At 50.9% G+C, this 24,616-nt stretch overlaps 1 protein-coding gene across 1 annotated transcript in view; it reads right to left on the reverse strand.

Annotated features, from left to right (window-relative positions):
- Positions 1-18,024, reverse strand: part of LOC149432846 (serine/threonine-protein kinase NLK2) — a 31,973-nt gene extending 13,949 nt beyond the window's left edge. Inside the window, exons 1-5 of the mRNA XM_089664871.1 lie at positions 17,745-18,024; positions 12,253-12,382; positions 11,490-11,545; positions 2,972-3,078; positions 630-715 (exon numbers count right to left, since the gene is read on the reverse strand). Coding sequence (XP_089520997.1) covers positions 630-715; positions 2,972-3,078; positions 11,490-11,545; positions 12,253-12,382; positions 17,745-17,938 — 573 coding nt within the window. The 5' untranslated portion in view covers positions 17,939-18,024. The remainder of the gene's footprint in view (positions 1-629; positions 716-2,971; positions 3,079-11,489; positions 11,546-12,252; positions 12,383-17,744) is intronic.
- Positions 18,025-24,616: the final 6,592 nt, after the last annotated feature.

Raw genomic sequence — 24,616 nt, forward strand, 5'->3', positions numbered from 1 at the left:
GGCAATGCAGGCGAATCATGGCTGGTGGGAAGGGCTGAAGGGGGGCTGTACATAGCTGCTCAAAATGATCACCGCACCCTGCCTCAGTAGCAAGCAGTGGGCTGGCTATTGGGAAGAGGAATGCAAATGTCAAAATGTCTCAATGGGCAGATTCTAGTCTGGAGCCGCGGGCGTTCCCTGGGGCAGGCTGTATTTGCATACAGACTATCCTAGGCAACGCCCGCATGCGAAACTGAGCCCTCATGATCAAAGAACTGAAATCCAATGAAAGGGGTAGGCCAGGGACTGTCAGGCTGGGGAGAAAAGGGCTGATGAAGGGCATAGAACATGTAAAGATCCTAGAGCTCATTGTGGGGATAGTTGGAACCCTCTATATTGGGCACAGCAGATGTGCAGACCCAGGATTTCAGAGCAGGGATGGTTTAATAATAAAAATAATAATTAAAAAAAAAAGTAGCAAATCTCTAAGTTGGCCTAAAAACTGACATAGAAGAGCGTGCGTCTATTCATACCACAGCCCTGCTGCCCATCAACCTGTCACAACACAGAACACAGTGCACTGGGCACCTCTCCTATGACAGCTCCGTCTACCCCACAGCCTGACGGTGGGAAGAAATCAGAAATGGCACCTTGAGCACGCAGTTGCTGTTGACCAGTAAGTTCCCCGGCTTGATGTCTCTGTGCAGGATCCCAGCGGAGTGTAAGTACTTCAGCCCTGCAGGGAGAAATGGGTTAAATGTCAGTTCAAGAGGTCCACAGCAACTCCTCTGACGGTTAACTCCCAGAAAATTGTTACGGTTGGTCTAAAGTGGTCACCCCTTTATTTTTCTCCCGCCCATCACTCTTCAGAAACAGAATTAAAGCTAAAATTCACCAATGTGATCAGTGAAATATAACGCAATGCATAAGATAAAGGTGGGGTAAGCCCATTAACCTCCCCAGCGGTCTGATGATGTCAGTATTTCTGTGCTCAAAGCGGTACATTGTTTTCAATGGAAATATGTTGTTTTTTTATTGTAGGCCTGTAATTTTTAGGAATAACTCACTGAAATCTGTCCGGACAAGAGTCTAGTAAACATCCCGGGGAGGATAAAATTTGAAACACGAAATCATAAATTATAATTAATAATCATAAAAAATAATAATATAATAATAATAAATGTAATTCAATAATATAATCAAACCAAAAACACTGAAATGTGAAATAGAGCGCCAAGTTCGCACATCGCTGAGCTCAGTCGCAGAATCGTTTTCAGTGTCTGATGAGGAATTTCCCCCACGAATCATTATCACTCAATTCTGCAAGTGGTTCTGGTTTACTATCGCTGTTCTCTAGCCGGTCTAAAACCGCTTTTGACCTAAAGGGACGTTTTTTGGACGCCATGGACGTTTCTCAGTTTCCAGGCAGAAAGAACAGTAAGAATGCAGGCAGGGCGCCGGACAAAGCACTCGGGACACAATGTATGTGAAATGGTTTGATACAGGAATGTTACACTCTGTGATTTTAGTGTATTTAGTGAATGTCACATCTTTTAATTTCCCGCCAGTTCCATCCCCCGTACGTCCTGACATCGCAGGGAACGGAACCCAGAAGATGGATGCCGGCATCGGCCGGAGGAGATGGCTGGGGACACTGCAGGAGGGACATCGCGGGAGCGCAGGACAAGGTAAGTACTGGAGGGATCGCTGGAGAAGCGCTGCAGGGTAATCCTGAGTGTAGCTCAGGGTCACCGCTTTTGGTACTTAAAGTTAACCCCGAGCTACACTTGGGAATACCGCCAGGGGGGTTAATCTATAGGCACATTAGCTTCTTCATTTGTTGTACACCAGGTCTCGGGCTGGATAGGGCTGGCAATGTAGGGCCCTTCGGCATTGTAGCATGCTGTCAGTCTAACAATAGACACGCGCTGACAGGAGAGAAGCACACAGAATGGAGACCTTAATGGGGAGCCAACTCTTCACTGCTCAGTCAGCAGGCTAGGGGTGGTATGTGACCGAACTGTATAACTGCAGTGGGGTAAGGGGAGGTCACCAAGATGGCTGTGCAGTCTGAAAGGAGAGCCGGGGTCACATGACCAGCTGAACAGTATTTTCCTTTACAATAGCCCTGGTTCACACACATGCAATATGACAGTTCGATCTCACATGACAAGTCGCACCCTATTGTCAGCAATGGAACCGTTCAAATTGGTGCGACTGACTTTGCACCAATTAGAAAAAAAGGTTCCTTCAATATTTTTTTTGTGATTTCAGGTGCAACTTGCATACGCATCAATGCATGAAGTCATGCAAGTAGCACCTAAAAATCACACTGACCTGCGGCAGTGAAGTCACGCAATTTATTCATATTTATTTCAGGTACTTATATAGCGCCGTCAATTTACACCGCACTTTACATATATATTGTACATTCACATCAGTCCCCGCCCCCGAGGAGTGTACAATCTAAGGTCCCTAACTCACATTCATACATACACATACTAGGGATAATATAGATAGGAGCCAATTCACCTACCAGCATGTCTTTGGAGTGTGGGAGGAAACTGGAGCACCTGGAGGAAACCCACAAAGGCACAGGGAGAACATGCAAACTCCAGGCAGGTGGAGTTGGGATTTGAACCAACGACCCTAGTACTGCCAGGGGGAAGTGCTAACCCTTTAGCCACTATGCTGCCCCTAATTTCAAAATCAGATTCACTGTGAACCAGGGCTAATGGTTCAAATACATGAATGCCTATAAAGCCTGACTCAAGTCAAACCTTTTTTTCTTCTTTTGGATAGAGTGTCTTTTGATTGTAGTCTGAGTCCCTACTGAAAAGATTCGCCCTCACTTCCCGACTCTGTGGAACCCAAGTTATGGACAGGAAATGAAGGGAAGCAGGACTCACAGCTGTGCCTGTATATCAGCATAACCCCGGTATACCAGGAATAAACCCCATTCCGGCCTCCGGGGTCCAGGCCGTGTGCTCACCTCGTAGAATCTGGTACAGGAAGACCTTGATATGGTCGGCGCTGAGCGGCTGCGGGGACACGATCACCTTGTGCAGGTCAGTCTGCATCAGCTCTGTGATCACATATCTGATGAGGCCCAAAAGTGAAAGATCATAACGAATGGATGAAGGAGCAACACAAACGCACTCTGGGGCGGCAACACTAAAAATTCAATGGCACTGCCCCCAAAACAGTACACCGCCTCCATCTAGGCCTTCTCACACAGGTATTTTGTCTCATGACGTATTCACTTTAACCCCTTCACGCCGGAGCCTCCCGGCCCTTTAAGGGTTTCAGAAGCCAGGAAGCAGGCCGGGGTTTAGAGTCATGTGACCACCATGATGCCACGCCACGGCGGTCACATGATCGGGAAAGGTCCCGATCGAAAGAGGAGATCGGGACCTTTTCGTGAGTACCGGACATGTGTGCTGGGAGTGCGAGCTCCGGCACATGTCCTTTTTTAATAGAACGCAAATGCGCGGCCGCTCGGCGTCTAGGCCCAGACCCCGGGAGGCCGCACATTTGCGTGCGGCCGGTGTGAAGAGGATAACGTGGTATTCTAGCTTACACCTAACCTGTGTATATACTGACCTATTTTCAGGCCATCTGGTCACATGATCCCCTTTGTCAGCCAGAGGCATAGACCGTGCTCGACTGGTAAAGACTGGAGCAGTGACGTCACCCATAGGCTTCAATGGCCCATCCGATGTTGGCATTCCCTTCTCTCCCCTGCAGCCGCTGCTGGCTGACACAGGGGAGTGGGCCAAAATCCCTCCTGAGATGTGTGCGAACCTGGGGGCCAACTCCAGGAAACGTCTGACCTCTGTGATTGCCAACAAGGGATTTGCCACCAAGTACTAAGTCATGTTTTGTGAAGGGGATCAAATCCTTCTTTCCCTCATGAACATGCAGATCAGTCATCATTTCTGCTGAATTTGTTGTTGTATTCTGTCTCTCAGTGTTACACCGAACATTCCATTGTTAGACCGATCATTTCTGTGTGAGGGGCGAACATTCAACATCAGCCAGGGAGCAAATACGCATTTCCTTCACTGTACATCTTTCTTACACAGGTTCGTTAGCATAGGTGTCAGGAGGGTGGAAAGGACAGCTTTACAGTGTATATCCGGAATTCCACTTTAAGAACATTTCTGTAATATTTTTACCTAGAATGCAAAAAGAAGGTCCAACCCAATATAAACCCCCCGCTGCAAATCCAAATCATCATCTTCAACGCCCGGAAGGTCCTACGCTGGAATATTTAAGGTAATTGTGGCACAGAAATAGCCTATTCATTTTCAGTGCGTCCCCTCCCCCCAATAGTATAACTCCCATGGACATTCCAGTATACGACACACACTTCTGTCAGTATGAGGATTTGTGATACAGGAGCCTATAACCCCTCGCCTGCAGGGCACTTATACCCCCCTGCCTGCCCAGGCCAGTTTTCAGCTTTCAGCGCTGTCGCACTTTGAATGACAATTGCGCAGTCATGCAACACTGTACCCATATGAAATTTTTAGCATTTTTTTGAGACAGATAGAGCTTTCTTTTGGGGGTATTTAATCACCTCAGGGTTTTTTTTTTTGCTAAACAAACCAAAAACTGAAAGTTTTTTTTAAAAAAAAATTTTTGTTAATTTTTGTTATAACATTTTGTAAGTAAATGATTTTTCTCCTTCACTGATGTGCGCTAATGAGGCTGCAGTGATGGGCACTGATGAGGAGACACTAGTAGGTGGCACTGATGGGCACTGACAGGCATCACTGATGGGCACTGAAAGGCAGCACTGATATATGGCACTGATAGGCGGCACTCACTGGAACTGTTAGGTGGCACTGACTGGCATTGATAGGTGGCACTCACTGGCACTGATAGGTGGCACTGATAGGTGACATTGAAAGGCAGCTCAGATGGGCACTGATATGTGGCATTGATGTGCACTGGTAGGCACTGATATGTGGCATTGATGTGTACTGGTAGGCACTGATATGTGGCATTGATGAGGCACTGGCAGGTGGCATTGATGGACAATGACAGCTGGTATTGATGGGCACTGACAGGTGGCACTGCTGGGGTTACACTGATCATCAGTGCCCTAATGATCAGTGTACATGTCCCCTCCGAGGAATGCCGATTACTGGCTCTCCTCTCCAGCTGTCAGCTCCTGAGCAGAGAAATGCAGATAACCGGCATTTCCCTATTTACATGTGATCAGCTGTGATTGGACACAGCTGATCACATGACCAAGCCCACATCTTCGGTTCTTTCCGTTGATCGGTGATCCGCTGTGTCTGAGGGACACAGCGCACCACCGATCGCCGTGCGCTCCCGGAGCCAAGCATGTGCGGTTAGAGCGGGAGGACGTCATAGGACTCCTCCCAGAACGAGAGAACCGCCTTGCGCCCGTCATTGCCTTATATGGCGGGCGGGAGGCGATTAAAGTGTTACCAAACCCAGGACCACGTTCAGCTTTTGTTCAATTAAGCTTTGACAATAAATCAGGGAGGCCGATAGGTTTCTATGCACAGCTGCACCAGATTTAGTAAGTAACCCAGATTGTTTTTATTTAGGTTTGTCTACCTGAGTTTTACCAGAAGCTCATTTTTTTCATAGGTGTCTCCTGTAGAGGTTTTGTTACTAGAACTACTAATTGATGCATGACACATGTAATTCCAGTTGGGTTCATACTGTGGATAAACACACACAAGGTGTAATATATACATGCACACTAATATATAGATACATATATAGACATACATACACACACCTTGAAAAAGTATTCATACCCCTTGAAATGTCCCCCATGTTGTCATGTTACAATGTATTTTATTGGGATTGGATGTGATAGACCAACACAAAGTGGCACATAATTGTGAAGTGGAAGGAAAATGAGAAATGGGTTTCAACATTTTTTTACAAATACATATCTGAAAAGTGTGGCGTGCATTTTTATTCAGCCCCCTTTACTCTGATACCCCTAACTAAAATCTAGTGGAACCAATTGCCTTCAGAAGTCACCTAATTAGTAAATAGAGTCCCCCTGTGTGTCATGTGATCTCAGTACAAATCCAGCTGTTCTGTGAAGCCCTCAGAGGTTTGTTAGAGAACATTAGTGGACAAACAGCATCATGAAGGCCAAGGAACACACCAGACGGGTCAGGGATAAAGTTGTGGAGAAATTTAAAGCAGGGTTAGGTTATACAAAAACATCCGAAGCTTTGACCATCTCGCGGAGCACTGTTCAATCCATCATCCGAAAATGGAAAGAGTACGGCACAACTGCCAACCTACCAAGACATGGCCGCCCACCTAAACTGACAGGCCGGGCAAGGAGAGCATTCATCAGAGAAGCAGCCAAGAGGTCCATGGGAACTCTGGAGGAGCAGCAGAGATCCACAGCTCAGGTGGGGGAATCTGTCCACAGGACAACTATTAGTCATGGACTCCACAAATCTGACCTTTATGGAAGAGTGACAAGAAGAAAGCCATTGTTGGAGGAAAGCCATAAGAAGTCCCGTTTGCAGTTTGTGAGAAGCCATGTGGGGGACACAGCAAACATGTGGAAGAAGGGGCTCTGGTCAGAGGAGACCAAAATGGGACTTTACGGCCTAAAAGCAAAACGCTATGTGTGGGGGAAAACTAACACTGCACTTCCCCCTGAACACACCATCCCCACCGTGAAACATGGTGGTGGCAGCATCATGTGGTGGGGAGGCTTTTCTTCAGCAGGGACAGGGAAGCTGGGCAGAGTTGATGGGAAGGTGGATGGAGCCAAATACAGGGCAATCTTAGAAGAAAACCTGTTGCAGTCTGCAGAAGACTTGACACCGGGGCGGAGGTTCCCCTTCCAGCAGGACAACGACCCGAAACATCCAGCCAGAGCTACAATGGAATGGTTCAGATAAAAGCACCTTCATGTGTTAGAATGTAACTTGTAAATTTGGTCTAATTGTAAGCTTTGGCTAGTTGGTTGGCTTGTATCCTTTCTTGGTTATTGATATGCTGGACTGTGTGAACTACAACTGACTTTAGCTTTGTTGGCCGATTCCAAGTAAATCTTCAAAAAATTATTTAAAAAAAATGTCTAAATCTACAACATACAGAATGTGTAATTATACATCAAAATAACCTTTTCACAATTAAGTAGTACATGGCAAAGGATTCTCCAAGGAATATGGGTTAGCTAAAGCGTCAGCACAGCAGATGCAGCTTTCTTGAAGAATCCCTTTTCCAGAAACCTCCGACTGAGTTGTGTGGTGGGGGATACGTCGTAGAACTATAACAAATAAAGAACATACAGTGGATATAAAAAGTCTAAACATCCTCTTAAAATGTCACATTTCTGTGATATAAAACAATGAGACAAAAATAAAATGTGACCTATAAACTGTACAACTCAGTTGAAGAACAAACAGAAATCTTTTAGGTGGAGGGAAGTAAGAATAAAAAACTAAACTAATGTGGTTGCAAAAGTGTGCACACCCTAACACTAATCCTTTATTGAAGCCCCTTTTGATGCGATTCCAGCACTCGATCTTTTTGGGGAGGAGTCTATCAGCATGGCACATCTTGACTTGGCGATATTTGCCCGCTCTTCCTTGCAAAAACACTCCAAATCTGCCAGATTGCGAGGGTGTCTCCTGTGCACAGCCCTCTTCGGATCACCCCACAGATTTTCCATGGGATTCATGTCTGGGCTCTGGCTGAGTGTGATGGGAGTGACTTTGGGTGGGGGGCCCATGGAACACAGCTCACTTTGGAGAGGTGGGGAGACCCGTCTCAGCTCCCCATATCCCTCTTATGTGTAAGTCACCCTGTGCCTGTTAGGGGTACAGGGTGATCTGTCCTAGTATTGGGGTGGGGGGTTGTGGATTGTTTAATGCCATATGGTTGCATCCCATTGTTCTATTGTGTGTCTTGCTTGGGAGCAAACTATTATGGGATGTATGTGTTTATGTGTATTGGCTTGGTGGGGGGTGTCTTCTGATGAGTCTCTTGTTGCTAGATGTAGATTGCCCTGCCTTGTGTCATTATGCAGGAAGGGGGGAATGTTCCCTTGAATGTATATATCTTGTATCTGCGATAACATAAAGGAGTCTATTTCCTGATTTATTGTAAGACTGGTCTCGTCTAGTCTTGTATGGTTGGCTGTGGGGTCCGTGGTCGGTGTTCCGACAGGGAAGCGGTATTATAACGGAAATACCCAAGCGCAGACTGGGACGGTTCCGTTACACTGAGCCATTCCAAAACTTTCATCTTCTTCTGGTGAAGCCATTCCTTTGTTGATTTGGATGTATGCTTTGGGTCGTTGTCATGCTGAAAGATGAAATTCGTCTTCATGTTCAGCTTTCTAGCAGAAGCCTGAAGGTTTTGTGCCGATATTGACCGGTATTTGGAACTGTTCATAATTCCCTCTACCTTGACTAAGGCCCCAGTTCCAGCTGAAGAAAAACAGCCCCAAAGCATGATGTGCCACCACCATGCTTCACGGTGGGTATGGTGTGCTTTTGGTGATGTGCAGTGTTGTCTTTGCGCCAAACATATCTTTTGGAATTATGACCAAAAAGTTCACCCTTGGTTTCATCAGACCAGAACACATTTTCCCACATGCTTTTGGAAGACTTCAGATGTGTTTTTGCAAAATTTAGCCGGACATGGATGTCTTGCCACTCTACCCCATAGCCCAGACATATGAAGAATACGGGAGATTGTTGTCACATGGACCACACAGCCAGTACTTGCCAATCTTCCTGCAGCTCCTTTAACCTCCCTAGCGGTCTGATTATGTCAATATTTCTGTGTTCAAAGCGGTACATTTTTTTGCATGGAAATATATTGTTTTTTTATTGCAGGCCTGTAATTCTTAGGAATAACTCACTGAAATCTGTCCGAACAAGAGTCTAGTAAACATCCCGGGTATGATAAACTTTGAAACACGAAATCATAAATTATAATTTAATAAATAATCATAAAAAATAATAATAAATGTAATACAATAATATAATCAAACCAAAAACACTGAAATGTGAAATAGAGCGCCAAGTTCGCACATCGCTGAGCTCAGTCGCAGAACGTTTTCAGTGTCTGATGAGGAATTTCCTCCACCAATCATTATCACTCAATTCTGCAAGTGGTTCTGATTTACTATCGCTGTTCTCTAGCCGGTCTAAAACCGCGTCTGACCTAAAGGGACGCTTTTTGGACGCCATGGACGTTTCTCAGTTTCCAGGCAGAAAGAACAGTAAAAATGCAGGCAGGGCGCCGGACAAAGCACTCGGGACAAAATGTATGTGAAATGGTTTGATACAGGAATGTTATACTATGTGATTTTATTGTATTTAGTGAATGTCACTTTTCACATTTTTAAATTTCCCGCCAGTTCCGTCCCCCGTACGTCCTGACGTCGCAGGGAACTGAACCCGGAAGACAGATGACGGAATCGGCCAGAGGACATTGCTGGGGACACTGCAGGAGGGACATTGAGGGAGCGCAGGACAAGGTAAGTGCAGAAGAGATCCCGGAGCAACGCTGCAGTGTATTCCCGAGTGTAGCTCGGGGGGGTTACCGCTTGTGGTGCTGAAACTTTACCCCGAGCTACACTCAGGAATACCTCCAGGGGGGTTAATGTTGCTGTAGGCCTCTTGGCCGCCTCCCAGACCAGTTTTCTTCTCATCTTTTCACCAATTTTGGAGGGACGTCCAGTTCTCGGTGATGTTACTGTTGCACCATATATTTTCCACTTGATGATGGTCTTCACTGTGTTCCATGGTACATTTAATGCCTTGGAAATTCTTTTGCACCTTTCTCCTGACTGATACCTTTTAACAATGAGATCCCTCTGATGCTTTGGAAGCTCTCTGCAGACCATGGCTTTTGCTGGAGGACGCGACTAAGAAAATGGCAGGAAATACCAACTAGAACAGCTGAACTTTATTTGGGGTTAATCTGAGGCACTTTAAATGATGGCAGGTGTGTACTGACTCCTAATTACCACGATTGTGAATGTGATTGCTTAATTCTGATTACATTGACATCCTCAGTTAAAAGAGGGTGTGCACACTTATGCAACCGCATTATTTTAGTTGTTTATGTTTACTTCCCCCCTAAAAGATTTCAGTTTGTTGTTCAATTGAGTTGTACAGTTTATAGGTCACATTAAAGGTGGAAAAAGTTCTGAAATGATTTATCTTTGTCTGATTTTTTTTACATCACAGAATCCTGACATTTTAACAGGGGTGTGAAGACTTTTCATATCCACTGTAAGTACCACCCAGAACCGATTTCAGAGATCCCTAGAAGGAGAGTTAAACCATCTAACTCTCGGGGACTCTACAGGTAAGATCTGTATGTGGAGTTCCTGGGTCTGCAGACCTGCTCTGCCCATTATGAAGAGGCCCCCACAGAAGGTAAACAGGGACACCCAGAATGGTGGGAACAGACCCAGAACGGCGGAGCCGGGTGGGAACAGACGCAGAACCGCGGAGCCGGGTGGGGAACAGACGCAGAACCGCGGAGCCGGGTGGGGAACAGACCCAGAACCGCGGAGCCGGGTGGGGAACAGACCCAGAACCGTGGAGCCGGGTGGGGAACAGACCCAGAAGCGTGGAGCCGGGTGGGGAACAGACCCAGAAGCGTGGAGCCGGGTGGGGAACAGACCCAGAAGCGTGGAGCCGGGTGGGGAACAGACCCAGAAGCGTGGAGCCGGGTGGGGAACAGACCCAGAAGCGTGGAGCCGGGTGGGGAACAGACCCAGAAGCGTGGAGCCGGGTGGGGAACAGACCCAGAACCGTGGAGCCGGGTGGGGAACAGACCCAGAAGCGTGGAGCCGGGTGGGGAACAGACCCAGAAGCGTGGAGCCGGGTGGGGAACAGACCCAGAACCGTGGAGCAGGGTGGGGAACAGACCCAGAACCGTGGAGCCGGGTGGGGAACAGACCCAGAAGCGTGGAGCCGGGTGGGGAACAGACCCAGAAGCGTGGAGCCGGGTGGGGAACAGACCCAGAAGCGTGGAGCCGGGTGGGGAACAGACCCAGAAGCGTGGAGCCGGGTGGGGAACAGACCCAGAAGCGTGGAGCCGGGTGGGGAACAGACCCAGAAGCGTGGAGCCGGGTGGGGAACAGACCCAGAAGCGTGGAGCCGGGTGGGGAACAGACCCAGAAGCGTGGAGCCGGGTGGGGAACAGACCCAGAAGCGTGGAGCCGGGTGGGGAACAGACCCAGAAGCGTGGAGCCGGGTGGGGAACAGACCCAGAAGCGTGGAGCCGGGTGGGGAACAGACCCAGAAACCATAGAGGGGACACAATCCCGATGAACCTCCAGAGTAGTTCCATTTTCAGCAAATGTGGATGGGCTGATCCTCAGTACAGGGCCCTCGGAATGGCCAGTTGCACGATGCGTGGGGGACACGGCCTTCTGAATCCACAACTGGAGGCCAAGCACCGCACGTCATTCACATTGTACACCAGCCTTCCCAGAATGTCTTTTATGAAAAGGATACATCTCTTCGAAGCAGTCGATCTGAGGGGGCTGCAGGATATCCAGGGCAGACAGGACCTAGACAACAACAGAACGGACCAGAGTCAATCATAGCCGCTCTCCACTATTCAATATGACGACATGAAACAGAAACGAGGTCAAAGTGTTTGTAAAGGCAATTACTACAATACCAAACATATTATACTCACCTGCTCTGTGCAATACCCAAACCTCCTGTTCTGCGGTCCCCCGCTGGCGATCTTGGCTCCTCCTCTTCTGTTTCTGCCCCATAGCAAGCCACTTCCTAGGGTGGCACACCTGTGGGCGCGCTCCCGAGCAAGGCTGTGCGCGTCTATAGACACACAGTGGGATCAGCCCCGCCCACTGCTCTCACGATTTCATTGACAACAGCGGGAGCCAATGGCCAAAGGTTGGCAATGCCATCCTCACCTAGCCTGGCACTAACCCCCCCCCCCCCCCAGTGCGTGTCTATAGACGCACACGGTGGAGTCAGCCCCACCCCCTGCTCTCGGGATTTGATTGACAACAGCGGCAGCCAATGGCCAAAGGCTGGCAATGCCATCCTCACCTACACACCCAGCCTGGCACTAAACTTCCCCCGTGCGCGTCTATAGACGCACACAGTGGGGTCAGCCCCACCCCCTGCTCTCAGGATTTGATTGACAGCAGCGGGAGCCAATGGCCAAAGGCTGGCAATGCCACCCTCACCTACACACCCAGCCTGGCACTAACCCCCCCCCAGGTTGGCAGTGCCCGCTCCTTACATTGTCGTGTTTGAAGAAGCAGAGCATTTTCAGCTCCCTGAAGACTCGTTTGCAGGACACCAGGTTCTGGAAGACATTTGGCATCTTCTTGAGGGCGACTCGTTTGCCATCGCGGGGGTCCGTCACTGACCTGCCGAGTACAAAGAAACAACGCATTGCAGATCTACAAAGAGAAGAGCTGCCGTCACCAATCCTCCTCCACATACAGGGGGCGCTCCTCATCCTGACGCATTTTGCGGATATGGGCGCACCTACCAAGACATAACAGCCAGCACGTCCACATGGTTCACCCTGCCCCCAACAATTCTCAGCACCCGTCACACCGGGCATTTCATCAGCACCAGGAGCCCCCGCAAAACCGACGCAAGATGTGGAGCTCAGGGCTCATTCGCACCATGCCCCCCCACCTGCGATGGATGCACTACAAGGATGCACAGAAAACCATTCCCATCCCTGTCCAGCGAGCCTGCATTTCTACGCACATCACACTGGGCTGCATAAAACTGAACTGTCATTTTGTACCTTTTCAATAAAGAGAAAAAAAAAACAAACCACAGTAGCCCATGCAAAGGATATATAGGACGTAGCACGCTGCCCTTCACACCCCAGACGTTCCATGGAGCACAGCAGCATAGTGAGCACAGACTGGGGCAAACAGGCCCTAGGGGCTTCATCACACTAGCTTTGGCATCTGAAGAGCAATCCAAGTCCGGATCGCTCTTCAACAGGTGGTGGGGAGGGATTTCATCACCTCCGCGTCACCCGTTTTAACCCCTTGACACAGCATGCAAAAAAAAAAAAAAGTGAGTCACTTGCAGAGGCGGCCTGTTCACTTGAATGGGCTGCGCTCGTCATGTGCTGTTGCCTGCCAGAAACAACAGGGGGCACCATGCCTGCAGTAACCTCTATCGCTCAAGAGGTCAGCAGAGGGAGGCAGTAAAGTTGTGGCTCAACGGCAGAGTTTTAACACCCATCAAACGTTAATGTGAACAAGGACAATTTCTAATTACAATCGTAGCAGTAAAGATCTGAGAGAGGAAATCCCTTATCTTAGAGAATGGCGATAAAGCAGAATATTGGGAAGAGCAACAGAGGAGACACTACGGGGGGGGGGGGGGACTGAAAAAATCTGGAATCTGGTGCAGCTCTACAGAGAAACCAATCAGCTTCCAGGTTTTATTTTCAAAGCTTAATAGAGCAAGCCAAAGTTAGAAGCTGATTGGCTCCCATGAACAGCTGCACCAGAACACCCACTGTGCCCATGATGAGGGGTTCCCACCATCCCTGTGCTGAGTTCCCGAATCTGTACATCTGCTGTGCCCATTATAAAATCTCTCTTTGTGGGCAGGTTGGTCTCCAGCAGGGTGGGAGTTAAACATTTGATGGCGATATTTGGAAATGCGGCCGAGGGGCTCTCCGGCACCCAGACCACAGAAATGGCACAAAGCTCAGGATGACGGGATATCTGCCTGCCATGGGAACAGATAACACCGACTGGGAAATGGGACCTCACAAGGACACAGCCAGGGACGGCACCGACCAATCTTCAGTCTCCACAGACGTCATGAGATTAGAAGCAGACGGCAATGACGGTAATATCTATCGCCCACCAATCAGATGTGCCCCTAAAGCACCCCCTACCAGCCTCCCGGACAGACACCGCGACCCTGGGTGTCACCCAGCAATGGCTTCCGAGAAGACACCTTACTGATGGAACTCCGATCCAAAACCAACGTCTGCCGGTTGTTGTTCTCAGAGATATAGATGGAAACCCCCGGCACTCCGCACACGTCCTCCTACCCGCCGAGCGTCCGCCGCTCCTACCCGACGACACTCCGCCGCTCCTACCCGACGACACTCCGCCGCTCCTACCCGACGACACTCCGCCACTCCTACCACCCAGACTCTGCCGCTCCTACCCGACGAGACTCCGCCGCTCCTACCACCCAGACTCCGCCGCTCCTACCACCCAGACTCCGCCGCTCCTACCACCCAGACTCCGCCGCTAATACCCGGCGAGACTCCGCCGCTCCTACCGACGAGCCTACGCCGCTCCTACCGACGAGCCTACGCCGCTCCTACAGGCGAGCCTACGCCGCTCCTACCGACGAGACTCCGCCGCTCCTACCGGCGAGCCTACGCCGCTCCTACCCGGCGAGACTCCGCCGCTCCTACCGGCGAGCCTACGCCGCTCCTACCGGCGAGCCTACGCCGCTCCTACCCGGCGAGACTACGCCGCTCCTACCCGGCGAGACTCCGCCGCTCCTACCCGACGAGACTCCGCCGCTCCTACCCGACGAGACTCCGCCGCTCCTACCCGACGAGACTCCGCCGCTCCTACCGACGAGCCTACGCCGCTCCTACCGACGAGCTGCACCACCTCAGTCCTGTCCCTGCGACCTTCCACCCTACCGATCCAGGGGGCAACAAGGAGCCAAAAGAAGCCATGATGCCTCCTCCGACCAACCAACCCAGTCTGTACCGACTGTACACTGTCCTCAGAACCAGAGAGAGGCCCACAGAGACCCGGAAGGGTCCACAGTCCAGCCATGTTCATTTCCCGGGTACCGCACCATCCTCCGAACACCCAAAAATGTCTCACCTCACCGACCTCCACCGATCACCCGACGTCCCCTCAGTCCCCCCCCCACCTATCACCCGACGTCCCCTCAGCCCCCCACGATCACCCGACGTCCCTTCAGCCTCCCCCCACCGATCACCCGACGTCCCCTCAGCCTCCCCCCACGATCATCCGACGTCCCCTCAGCCTCCCCCCACCGATCACCCGACGTCCCCTCAGCCTCCCCCCACCGATCACCCGACGTCCCCTCAGCCTGCCCCCAACGATCACCCGACGTCCCCTCAGCCTCCCCCCAACGATCACCCGACGTCCCCTCCGCCTCCCTCCACCGATCACCCGACGTCCCCTCAGCCTCCCCACATCGATCACCCGACGTCCCCTCAGCCTCCCCCCACCGATCACCCGACATCCCCTCAGCCTCCCCGCATCGATCACCCGACGTCCCCTCTGCCTCCCTCCACCGATCACCCGACGTCCCCTCAGCCTCCCTCCACCGATCACCCAACATCCCCTCTGCCTCCCTCCACCGATCACCCGACGTCCCCTCAGCCTCCCCCCACACCGATCACCCGACGTTCCCTCAGTCCCCCCCCGATCACCTGATGTCCCCCCCCACCAACCATCTGACGTCCCCTCAGTCCCCCCCGACACCAATCACCTGACGTCCCCTCAGTCCCCCCCGGTCACCTGACGTCCCCTCAGTCCCCCCCCCAACACTGATCACCTGACGTCCCCTCAGTCCCCCCCACTGATCACCTGACGTCCCCTCAGTCCCCCCCACTGATCACCTGACGTCCCCTCAGTCCCCCCCCACTGATCACCTGACGTCCCCTCAGTCCCCCCCCACTGATCACCTGACGTCCCCTCAGTCCCCCCCCACTGATCACCTGACGTCCCCTTAGTCCCCCCCAACACTGATCACCTGACGTCCCCTCAGTCCCCCCCAACACTGATCACCTGACGTCACCTCAGTCCCCCCCCAACACTGATCACCTGACGTCACCTCAGTCCCCCCCCAACACTGATCACCTGACGTCCCCTCAGTCCCCCCCCAACACTGATCACCTGACGTCCCCTCAGTCCCCCCCCAACACTGATCACCTGACGTCCCCTCAGCCTCCCCCCAACGATCACCCGACGTCCCCTCAGCCTCCCCCCACACCGATCACCGACGTCCCCTCAGTCCCCCCCACTGATCACCTGACGTCCCCTCAGTCCCCCCCCACTGATCACCTGACGTCCCCTTAGTCCCCTTCACTGATCACCTGACGTCCCCTCAGTCCCCCCCAACACTGATCACCTGACGTCCCCTCAGTCCCCCCCAACACTGATCACCTGACGTCCTCTCAGTCCCCCCCAACACTGATCACCTGACGTCCCCTCAGTCCCCCCCAACACTGATCACCTGACGTCACCTCAGTCCCCCCCAACACTGATCACCTGACGTCACCTCAGTCCCCCCCAACACTGATCACCTGACGTCACCTCAGTCCCCCCAAACACTGATCACCTGACGTCACCTCAGTCCCCCCCGACACTGATCACCTGACGTCCCCTCAGTCCCCCCCCAACACTGATCACCTGACGTCCCCTCAGTCCCCCCCCCCCCCCAACACTGATCACCTGACGTCCCCTCAGTCCTACCCCACTGATCACCAGACAGACCCTCAGTCCCCCCCCCCACTGATCACCTGACGTCCCCTTAGTTCCCCCCCAATCACCTGAAAGACCCTTTTCCCCCCCACTGATCACCTGAAAGACCCTTTTCCCCCCCACTGATCATCTGACAGACCCTCAGTCCCCCCTCGGTCACCTGACGTCCCCTCAGTCCCCCCCCGACACTGATCACCTGACGTCCCCTCAGTCCCCCCCCACTGATCACCTGACGTCCCCTCAGTCCCCCCCAACACTGATCACCTGACGTCCCCTCAGTCCCCCCCACTGATCACCTGACGTCCCCTCAGTCCCCCCCACTGATCACCTGACGTCCCCTCAGTCCCCCCCACTGATCACCTGACGTCCCCTCAGTCCCCCCCGACACTGATCACCTGACGTCCCCTCAGTCCCCCCCGACACTGATCACCTGACGTCCCCTCAGTCCCCCCCGACACTGATCACCTGACGTCCCCTCAGTCCCCCCCGACACTGATCACCTGACGTCCCCTCAGTCCCCCCCGACACTGATCACCTGACATCCCCTCAGTCCCCCCCAGACACTGATCACCTGACATCCCCTCAGTCCCCCCCCAACACTGATCACCTGACATCCCCTCAGTCCCCCCCCAACACTGATCACCTGACGTCCCCTCAGTCCCCCCCAACACTGATCACCTGACGTCCCCTAAGTACCCCCCCCCTGATCACCTGACAGACCCTCAGTCCCCCCCACTGATCACCTGACGTCCCCTCAGTCCCCCCCACTGATCACCGGACGTCCCCTAAGTACCCCCCCCACTGATCACCTGACAGACCCTCAGTCCCCCCCACTGATCACCTGACAGACCCTCAGTCCCCCCCACTGATCACCTGACAGACCCTCAGTCCCCCCCACTGATCACCAGACGTCCCCTAAGTACCCCCCACTGATCACCTGACAGACCCTCAGTCACCCCCCCACTGATCACCTGACAGACCTCAGTCTCCCCCCCCCCCCTGATCACCTGACAGACCCTCAGTCCCCCCCACTGATCACCTGACAGACCTCAGTCTCCCCCCCACTGATCACCTGACAGACCTTCAGTCCCCCCCCACTGATCACCTGACAGACCTCAGTCTCCCCCCCCGCCACTGATCACCTGACAGACCTCAGTCCCCCTCCCCCACTGATCACCTGACGTCCCCTCAGTCCCCCCCACCGATCATACACAGCCCCTCCCCCAGTGAAGGTTACCCCCTCCCCCCCGGCACTCACCAGACCACTCCGAAGGCCCCGTATCCGATGGGTCTGTCGGGCTCGGGCTCAGGGTGTGGGGGGAGGGGAGAGGCTGGCATTGATGCCCCGCTGGTGCCCCCGGGGTGGCAATAGAACTTCTGTGCCAGCGGCGGCTGGATGAGCCCCCCGAACACCCCGCTACACACCGGGCGCCCGGGCCCCGGGAACGCCATGGGCCCCGCTCCCTGCTCCTGCTGACCGGGAGACCCCGTGCCGCATCAGCTGGAACAATGCAGCCTCCCGGCATGCAACGCGTCTGCCATAGCCCCGCCTTCCCCTGCTCTCTGAGCACGACATTAACTCCGCCCACTTGTCTCAAAGTTCCACCTTTACACGCCCCTCTTCCAGCTCGGTATTAAAACTAGCCACGCCCGTTTGTACGATAATTTGTGAAACCACGCCTCCCCCTGTCGCCAGTGTATACAGCCGGGGACGGGAGACTGAGAGATAGAGGGAGCAGCCTCATCCACCAATCAGGGAGCAGACGCTGCACAGCCTCCACCAATCACAGAGAAGGCTCTGCAAACCCTCCACCAACCACAGAGCAGATGCTGCACACCCTCCACCAATCAGAGCCTTCCTTCTGTACACAGTACAAGGACAACCTATCAGAATCCTTCCAGGTATACACGGTGCATCCTCCATCACTGCTGAGTGCCTGGCTGTGTGTAATACAGAGTACACCTCCTCCATATATATATATATATATATATATATATACATATATCACTGTGTGTAATACAGAGTACACCTCCTCCATATATATATATCACTGTGTGTAATACAGAGTACACCTCCTCCATATATATATATATATATATATAACTGTGTGTAATACAGAGTACACCTCCATATATATATATATATATATATATATATATATATATATATATATATATATATATATATATATATATATATATCACTGTGTGTAATACAGAGTACACCTCCTCCATATATATATATATATATATATATCACTGTGTGTAATACAGAGTACACCTCCTCCATATATATATATATATATATCACTGTGTGTAATACAGAGTACACCTCCTCCATATATATATATATATCACTGTGTAATACAGAGTACACCTCCTCCATATACTATATATATCACTGTGTGTAATACAGAGTACACCTCCTCCATATATATATATATATATATATATATCACTGTGTGTAATACAGAGTACACCTCCTCCATATATATATATATATATATATATATATATCACTGTGTGTAATACAGAGTACACCTCCTCCATATATATATATATATATATATATATATATCACTGTGTGTAATACAGAGTACACCTCCTCCATATATATATATATATATATATCACTGTGTGTAATACAGAGTACACCTCCTCCATATATATATATATATATATCACTGTGTGTAATACAGAGTACACCTCCTCCATATATATATATATATATATCACTGTGTGTAATACAGAGTACACCTCCTCCATATATATATATATATCACTGTGTAATACAGAGTACACCTCCTCCATATATATATATATCACTGTGTGTAATACAGAGTACACCTCCTCCATATATATATATATCACTGTGTGTAATACAGAGAACACCTCCTCCATATATATATATATCACTGTGTGTAATACAGAGTACACCTCCTCCATATACTATATATATCACTGTGTAATACAGAGTACACCTCCTCCATATATATATATATATATATATCACTGTGTGTAATACAGAGTACACCTCCTCCATATATATATATATCACTGTGTGTAATACAGAGTACACCTCCTCCAAATATATATATATCACTGTGTGTAATACAGAGTACACCTCCTCCATATATATATATATATATATCACTGTGTGTAATACAGAGTACACCTCCTCCATATATATATATATCACTGTGTGTAATACAGAGTACACCTCCATATATATATATATATATCACTGTGTGTAATACAGAGTACACCTCCATATATATATATATCACTGTGTGTAATACAGAGTACACCTCCTCCATATACTATATATATCACTGTGTAATACAGAGTACACCTCCTCCATATATATATATATATATATATATATATCACTGTGTGTAATACAGAGTACACCTCCTCCATATATATATATATATATCACTGTGTGTAATACAGAGTACACCTCCATATATATATATATATATCACTGTGTGTAATACAGAGAATACCTCCTCCATATACTATATATATAATACACCCCTCCCTGTATAATAAACACCTCTCCCTGTAAAATACATTACCCCCCCCCCCCCTCCGCTGTATAATATACACCCCCCTCCCTGTATAATATACTCCCCCCCTCCCTGTATAATACCCCCCCCCATATATTATACCCCCCTGTATAATATACACCCCCCTCCCTGTATAATACACCCCCTCCCTGTATAATATACCCCCCCCCCGCATAATATACGTCTCCTGCTTGTATATTGTGTTGCTATGGAAGGTGTCTGTGTTGCCCTTAGGAACCATTCCTGGCCAGGTCTCATTTTGCCATGCAGATCTCTGTCCTGTGATTGGTCGCTCCGTTCTCCCTCCTCCCCGGTTGTCAATGGCTCTCCCTCTTGGATTCTCCAGGCCTGGCGGGATTTCTAGTTACCATGGAAACCTGTTCCACAAAACAGAAACTAAATATGTTGCCAGGCAACATGGTGACTTCATGACTGGAGGACCCCCCCCCCCCCCCCCGACAGACATTGCTGTAGGTCGTTCGTGTCCACTTACCCACCCCGTCCGCTTCCACCCTGAAATCAAAACCCCAGCAGCTGTGCATGGCAACCAATCAGCTTATGTCTTTCATTTTAAAAGCTGAACTGAATAAGCTGAAGACTGAATCTGATTGGTCGTCACAGCTGCTCCAGTATTGATCACTTCCCCTCGTAGTCTGTCAGGTATAGTTGGAGTCTGACAACCGGAGTCGCCTCCTGTCTCTATGACTTTGTAGTGTCAATTGGTTGCTGATTGTAGATGGCCTGTGTGAGAAGCCTCAGGCAGAAGCTGTCACCCTCAGGGCACAGTTCCAGGGCGGTGGAGAGGAACCTATTCAGGTGATGACACCGCCTAGGAGCTCAGTGACCTGCAGCTTCCGTCTGAGGCTTCTCATGAAGATATTTCACTTTTGAAGGGTTACCAAAAAACTGCCTATGTAGGTAAGGGGAGTCTGTAGATAGAACACACAGGGCAGCTCTGACTAAAGTTCAATAATGATCTTTCTATGGATGTAGGCCGTTTACATATTTCATGAAGCCTGACTGGAGAGCTCCCAGGATGTTGCTAAGGACGTTGCTAAGTGAGGCCTAGTCATTTCTGCTCATCTCTAACAACACAGGAGTGAGCTCTTTCCTGATTCAAACCCCCTCACATGGCTCTTTCTCTCCCCTGATGCAGAACCTCTGAGCTCAGCAACTGAGAGCTCACTCCTGTGATGGAGGAGGTGAGCGGTAACAGCTAGGCCTCTCTCAGCAACGTCCTGTGATGGAGGAGGTGAGCGGTAACAGCTAGGCCTCTCTCAGCAACGTCCTGTGATGGAGGAGGTGAGCAGTAACAGCTGGGCCTCTCTCAGCAACGTCCTGTGATGGAGGAGGTGAGCAGTTACAGCTAGGCCTCTCTGAGCAACGTCCTGTGATGGAGGAGGTGAGCAGTAACAGCTAGGCCTCTCTCAGCAACGTCCTGTGATGGAGGAGGTGAGCGGTAACAGCTGGGCCTCTCTCAGCAACGTCCTGTGATGGAGGAGGTGAGCAGTAACAGCTAGGCCTCTCTCAGCAACGTCCTGTGATGGAGGAAGTGAGCGGTAACAGCTGGGCCTCTCTCAGCAACGTCCTGTGATGGAGGAGGTGAGCGGTAACAGCTGGGCCTCTCTGAGCAACGTCCTGTGATGGAGGAGGTGAGCAGTAACAGCTAGGCCTCTCTCAGCAACGTCCTGTGATGGAGGAGGTGAGCAGTAACAGCTAGGCCTCTCTGAGCAACGTCCTGTGATGGAGGAGGTGAGCAGTAACAGCTAGGCCTCTCTCAGCAACGTCCTGTGATGGAGGAGGTGAGCAGTTACCGCTAGGCCTCTCTCAGTAACGTCCTGTGATGGAGGAGGTGAGCAGTTACCGCTAGGCCTCTCTCAGCAACGTCCTGTGATGGAGGAGGTGAGCAGTTACAGCCTGGCCTCTCTCAGCAACGTCCTGTGATGGAGGAGGTGAGAAGTTACACCTAGGCCTCTCTCAGCATCGTCCTGTGATGGAGGAGGTGAGCAGTAACAGCTAGGCCTCTCTCAGCAACGTCCTGTGATGGAGGAGGTGAGCAGTAACAGCTAGGCCTCTCTTAGCAATGTCCTTAGCAACGTAAAGGCAGTATTTCAGTCTGGCTTTCTGAGGCGTGTAAATGGCCTACACCTATAGCAAGTAGTGATGGGCCGAACACCCCCCTGTTCAGTTCGCGGTTGAACATCCATACCTACAGAATGTTCGACCGTGAACTTGGAACCGAACAATTTACTGAGCGGTATCTTCCTGTATCTGAGTATGTGGTGAGATATCGTTCAGCTGCTACAATCCGGCCTGGATCCTATGATGAAGTTACGCGGTATTTCAGTAGTGACACATTCATGTCTCAGGTGTCAGTGGGGTTCCCGGCTGACAGCTGAATGGAAAAAGAATTGTTGGCATCGCCCAGCAATTACAATTTTTGTTTTTAAAACGGTGTGGGGTCCCCCCTCCCATCAGTACCAAGCCCTTAGGGTTTGTTATGGATTTTGAGGGGAACTCCCCCACGCCAAAATTTTTTTTTAAACGGCGTGAGGCCCCCCCCAAAATCCATACCAGACACTTATCTGAGCATGCAGCCCAGGCAGGTCAGGAAAGAGGGGGCGAGCGAGCGCCCCCCCCCCCAGAACCATATCAGGCCAATTGCCCTCAACATGGGGGGTGCTTTGGGGCAGGGGGGCTCCCCCCCAAAGCCCCTTGCCCCCATGTTGATGGAGACAAGGGCCTCTTCCCTACAATCCTGGGCTGTGGTTGTAGGGATCTGCGGGCGGGCGGCTTATCAGAATCTGGAACGCCCCTTGAACAAGGGGGCCCTCAAATCCTGCCCCCCCCCATCTGGATGAGTATGGGGTACATGGTGCAGAGGTCAGTGGAAAGTAACACAGAGTACAAGACTCATTGGTAAGTAACACAGAATGCGGGGGTTAGTGGTAAGTAACACAGTGTGCAGGGGTCAGTGGTAAGTAACACAGAATGCGGGGGTTAGTGGTAAGTAACACAGAGTGCGGGGGTCAGTGGTAAGTAACACAGAGTGCGGGGGTCAGTGGTAACACATTGTGCAGGGGTCATTGGTAAGTAACACAGAATGCGGGGGTCAGTGGTAAGTAACACAGAGTGCGGGGGTCAGTGGTAACACAGTGTGCGGGGGTCAGTGGTACGTAACACAGAATGCGGGGGTCAGTGGTAAGTAACACAGAGTGCGGGGGTCAGTGGTAAGTAACACAGAGTGCGGGGGTCAGTGGTAACACAGTGTGCGGGGGTCAGTGGTAAGTAACACAGAGTGCGGGGGTCAGTGGTAACACAGTGTGCGGGGGTCAGTGGTAAGTAACACAGTGTGCAGGGGTCAGTGGTAACACACAATGCAGGGGTCAGTGGTAAGTAACACAGAGTGCAGGGGTCAGTGGTATGCCTGACAAAGCATAAGTAACACAGAATGCAGGGGTCAGTGGTAAGTAACACAGAGTACAGGGGTCAGTGGTAAGTAACACATTGTGCAGGGGTCAGTGGTAAGTAACACAGAAGGGGGTCAGTGGTAAGTAACACATTGTGCAGGGGTCAGTGGTAAGTAACACAGAAGGGGGTCAGTGGTAAGTAACACAGAATGCAGGGGTCAGTGGTAAGTAACACAGTGTGCAGGGGTCAGTGGTAAGTAACACAGTGTGCAGGGGTCAGTGGTAAGTAACACAGTGTGCAGGGGTCAGTGGTAAGTAACACAGAAGGGGGTCAGTGGTAAGTAACACAGAATGCAGGGGTCAGTGGTAAGTAACACAGTGTGCAGGGGTCAGTGGTAAGTAACACAGAGTGCGGGGGTCAGTGGTAACACAGTGTGCGGGGGTCAGTGGTAAGTAACACAGAGTGCAGGGGTCAGTGGAAAGTAACACAGAGTGCGGGGGTCAGTGGTAAGTAACACACAATGCGGGGGTCAGTGGTAAGTAACACAGTGTGCGGGGGTCAGTGGTAAGTAACACACAGTGCGGGGGTCAGTGGTAAGTAACACAGAATGCAGGGGTCAGTGGTAAGTAACACAGTGTGCAGGGGTCAGTGGTAAGTAACACACAATGCGGGGGTCAGTGGTAAGTAACACAGAGTGCGGGGGTCAGTGGTAACACAGTGTGCGGGGGTCAGTGGTAACACAGTGTGCGGGGGTCAGTGGTATGCCTGACAAAGGATAAGCGTTCATTTTGACAATCTGCGGTGTGTTGGCCATGTACAATTTGATCCTTAGTACACACAGTATGCAGCAACACGCATGAAGCTGATGCCATGATCCCGGGGACATGGCCCAGAACTCATCACTGGCGGGACAGACGACCAAGACGCTGGACTGTCCTGGCAAATCGGGGCGTGTCAGGCTGGCGATCCCGGAGTAGCAGTACTCAGTAGGGATCCTGCATCTGGTGAGCCGAGTCGGAGGAGTTGTTGCGTAAATGTTCCTTACTTCCAAGCTCCAGCATCTGCAAAACAGTACAGGATCATGTGGTGTGTAATCCCACACAGAGGCACCGTGCAAAGCCTGCTGAATCTGCCTGCCATGGATTATAGA

The sequence above is a fragment of the Staurois parvus genome, unplaced genomic scaffold (genome assembly GCF_062004578.1).
Source record: "Staurois parvus isolate SC_StPar_1 unplaced genomic scaffold, SC_StPar_1.0 ptg002083l, whole genome shotgun sequence".
Taxonomy (NCBI): domain Eukaryota; kingdom Metazoa; phylum Chordata; class Amphibia; order Anura; family Ranidae; genus Staurois; species Staurois parvus.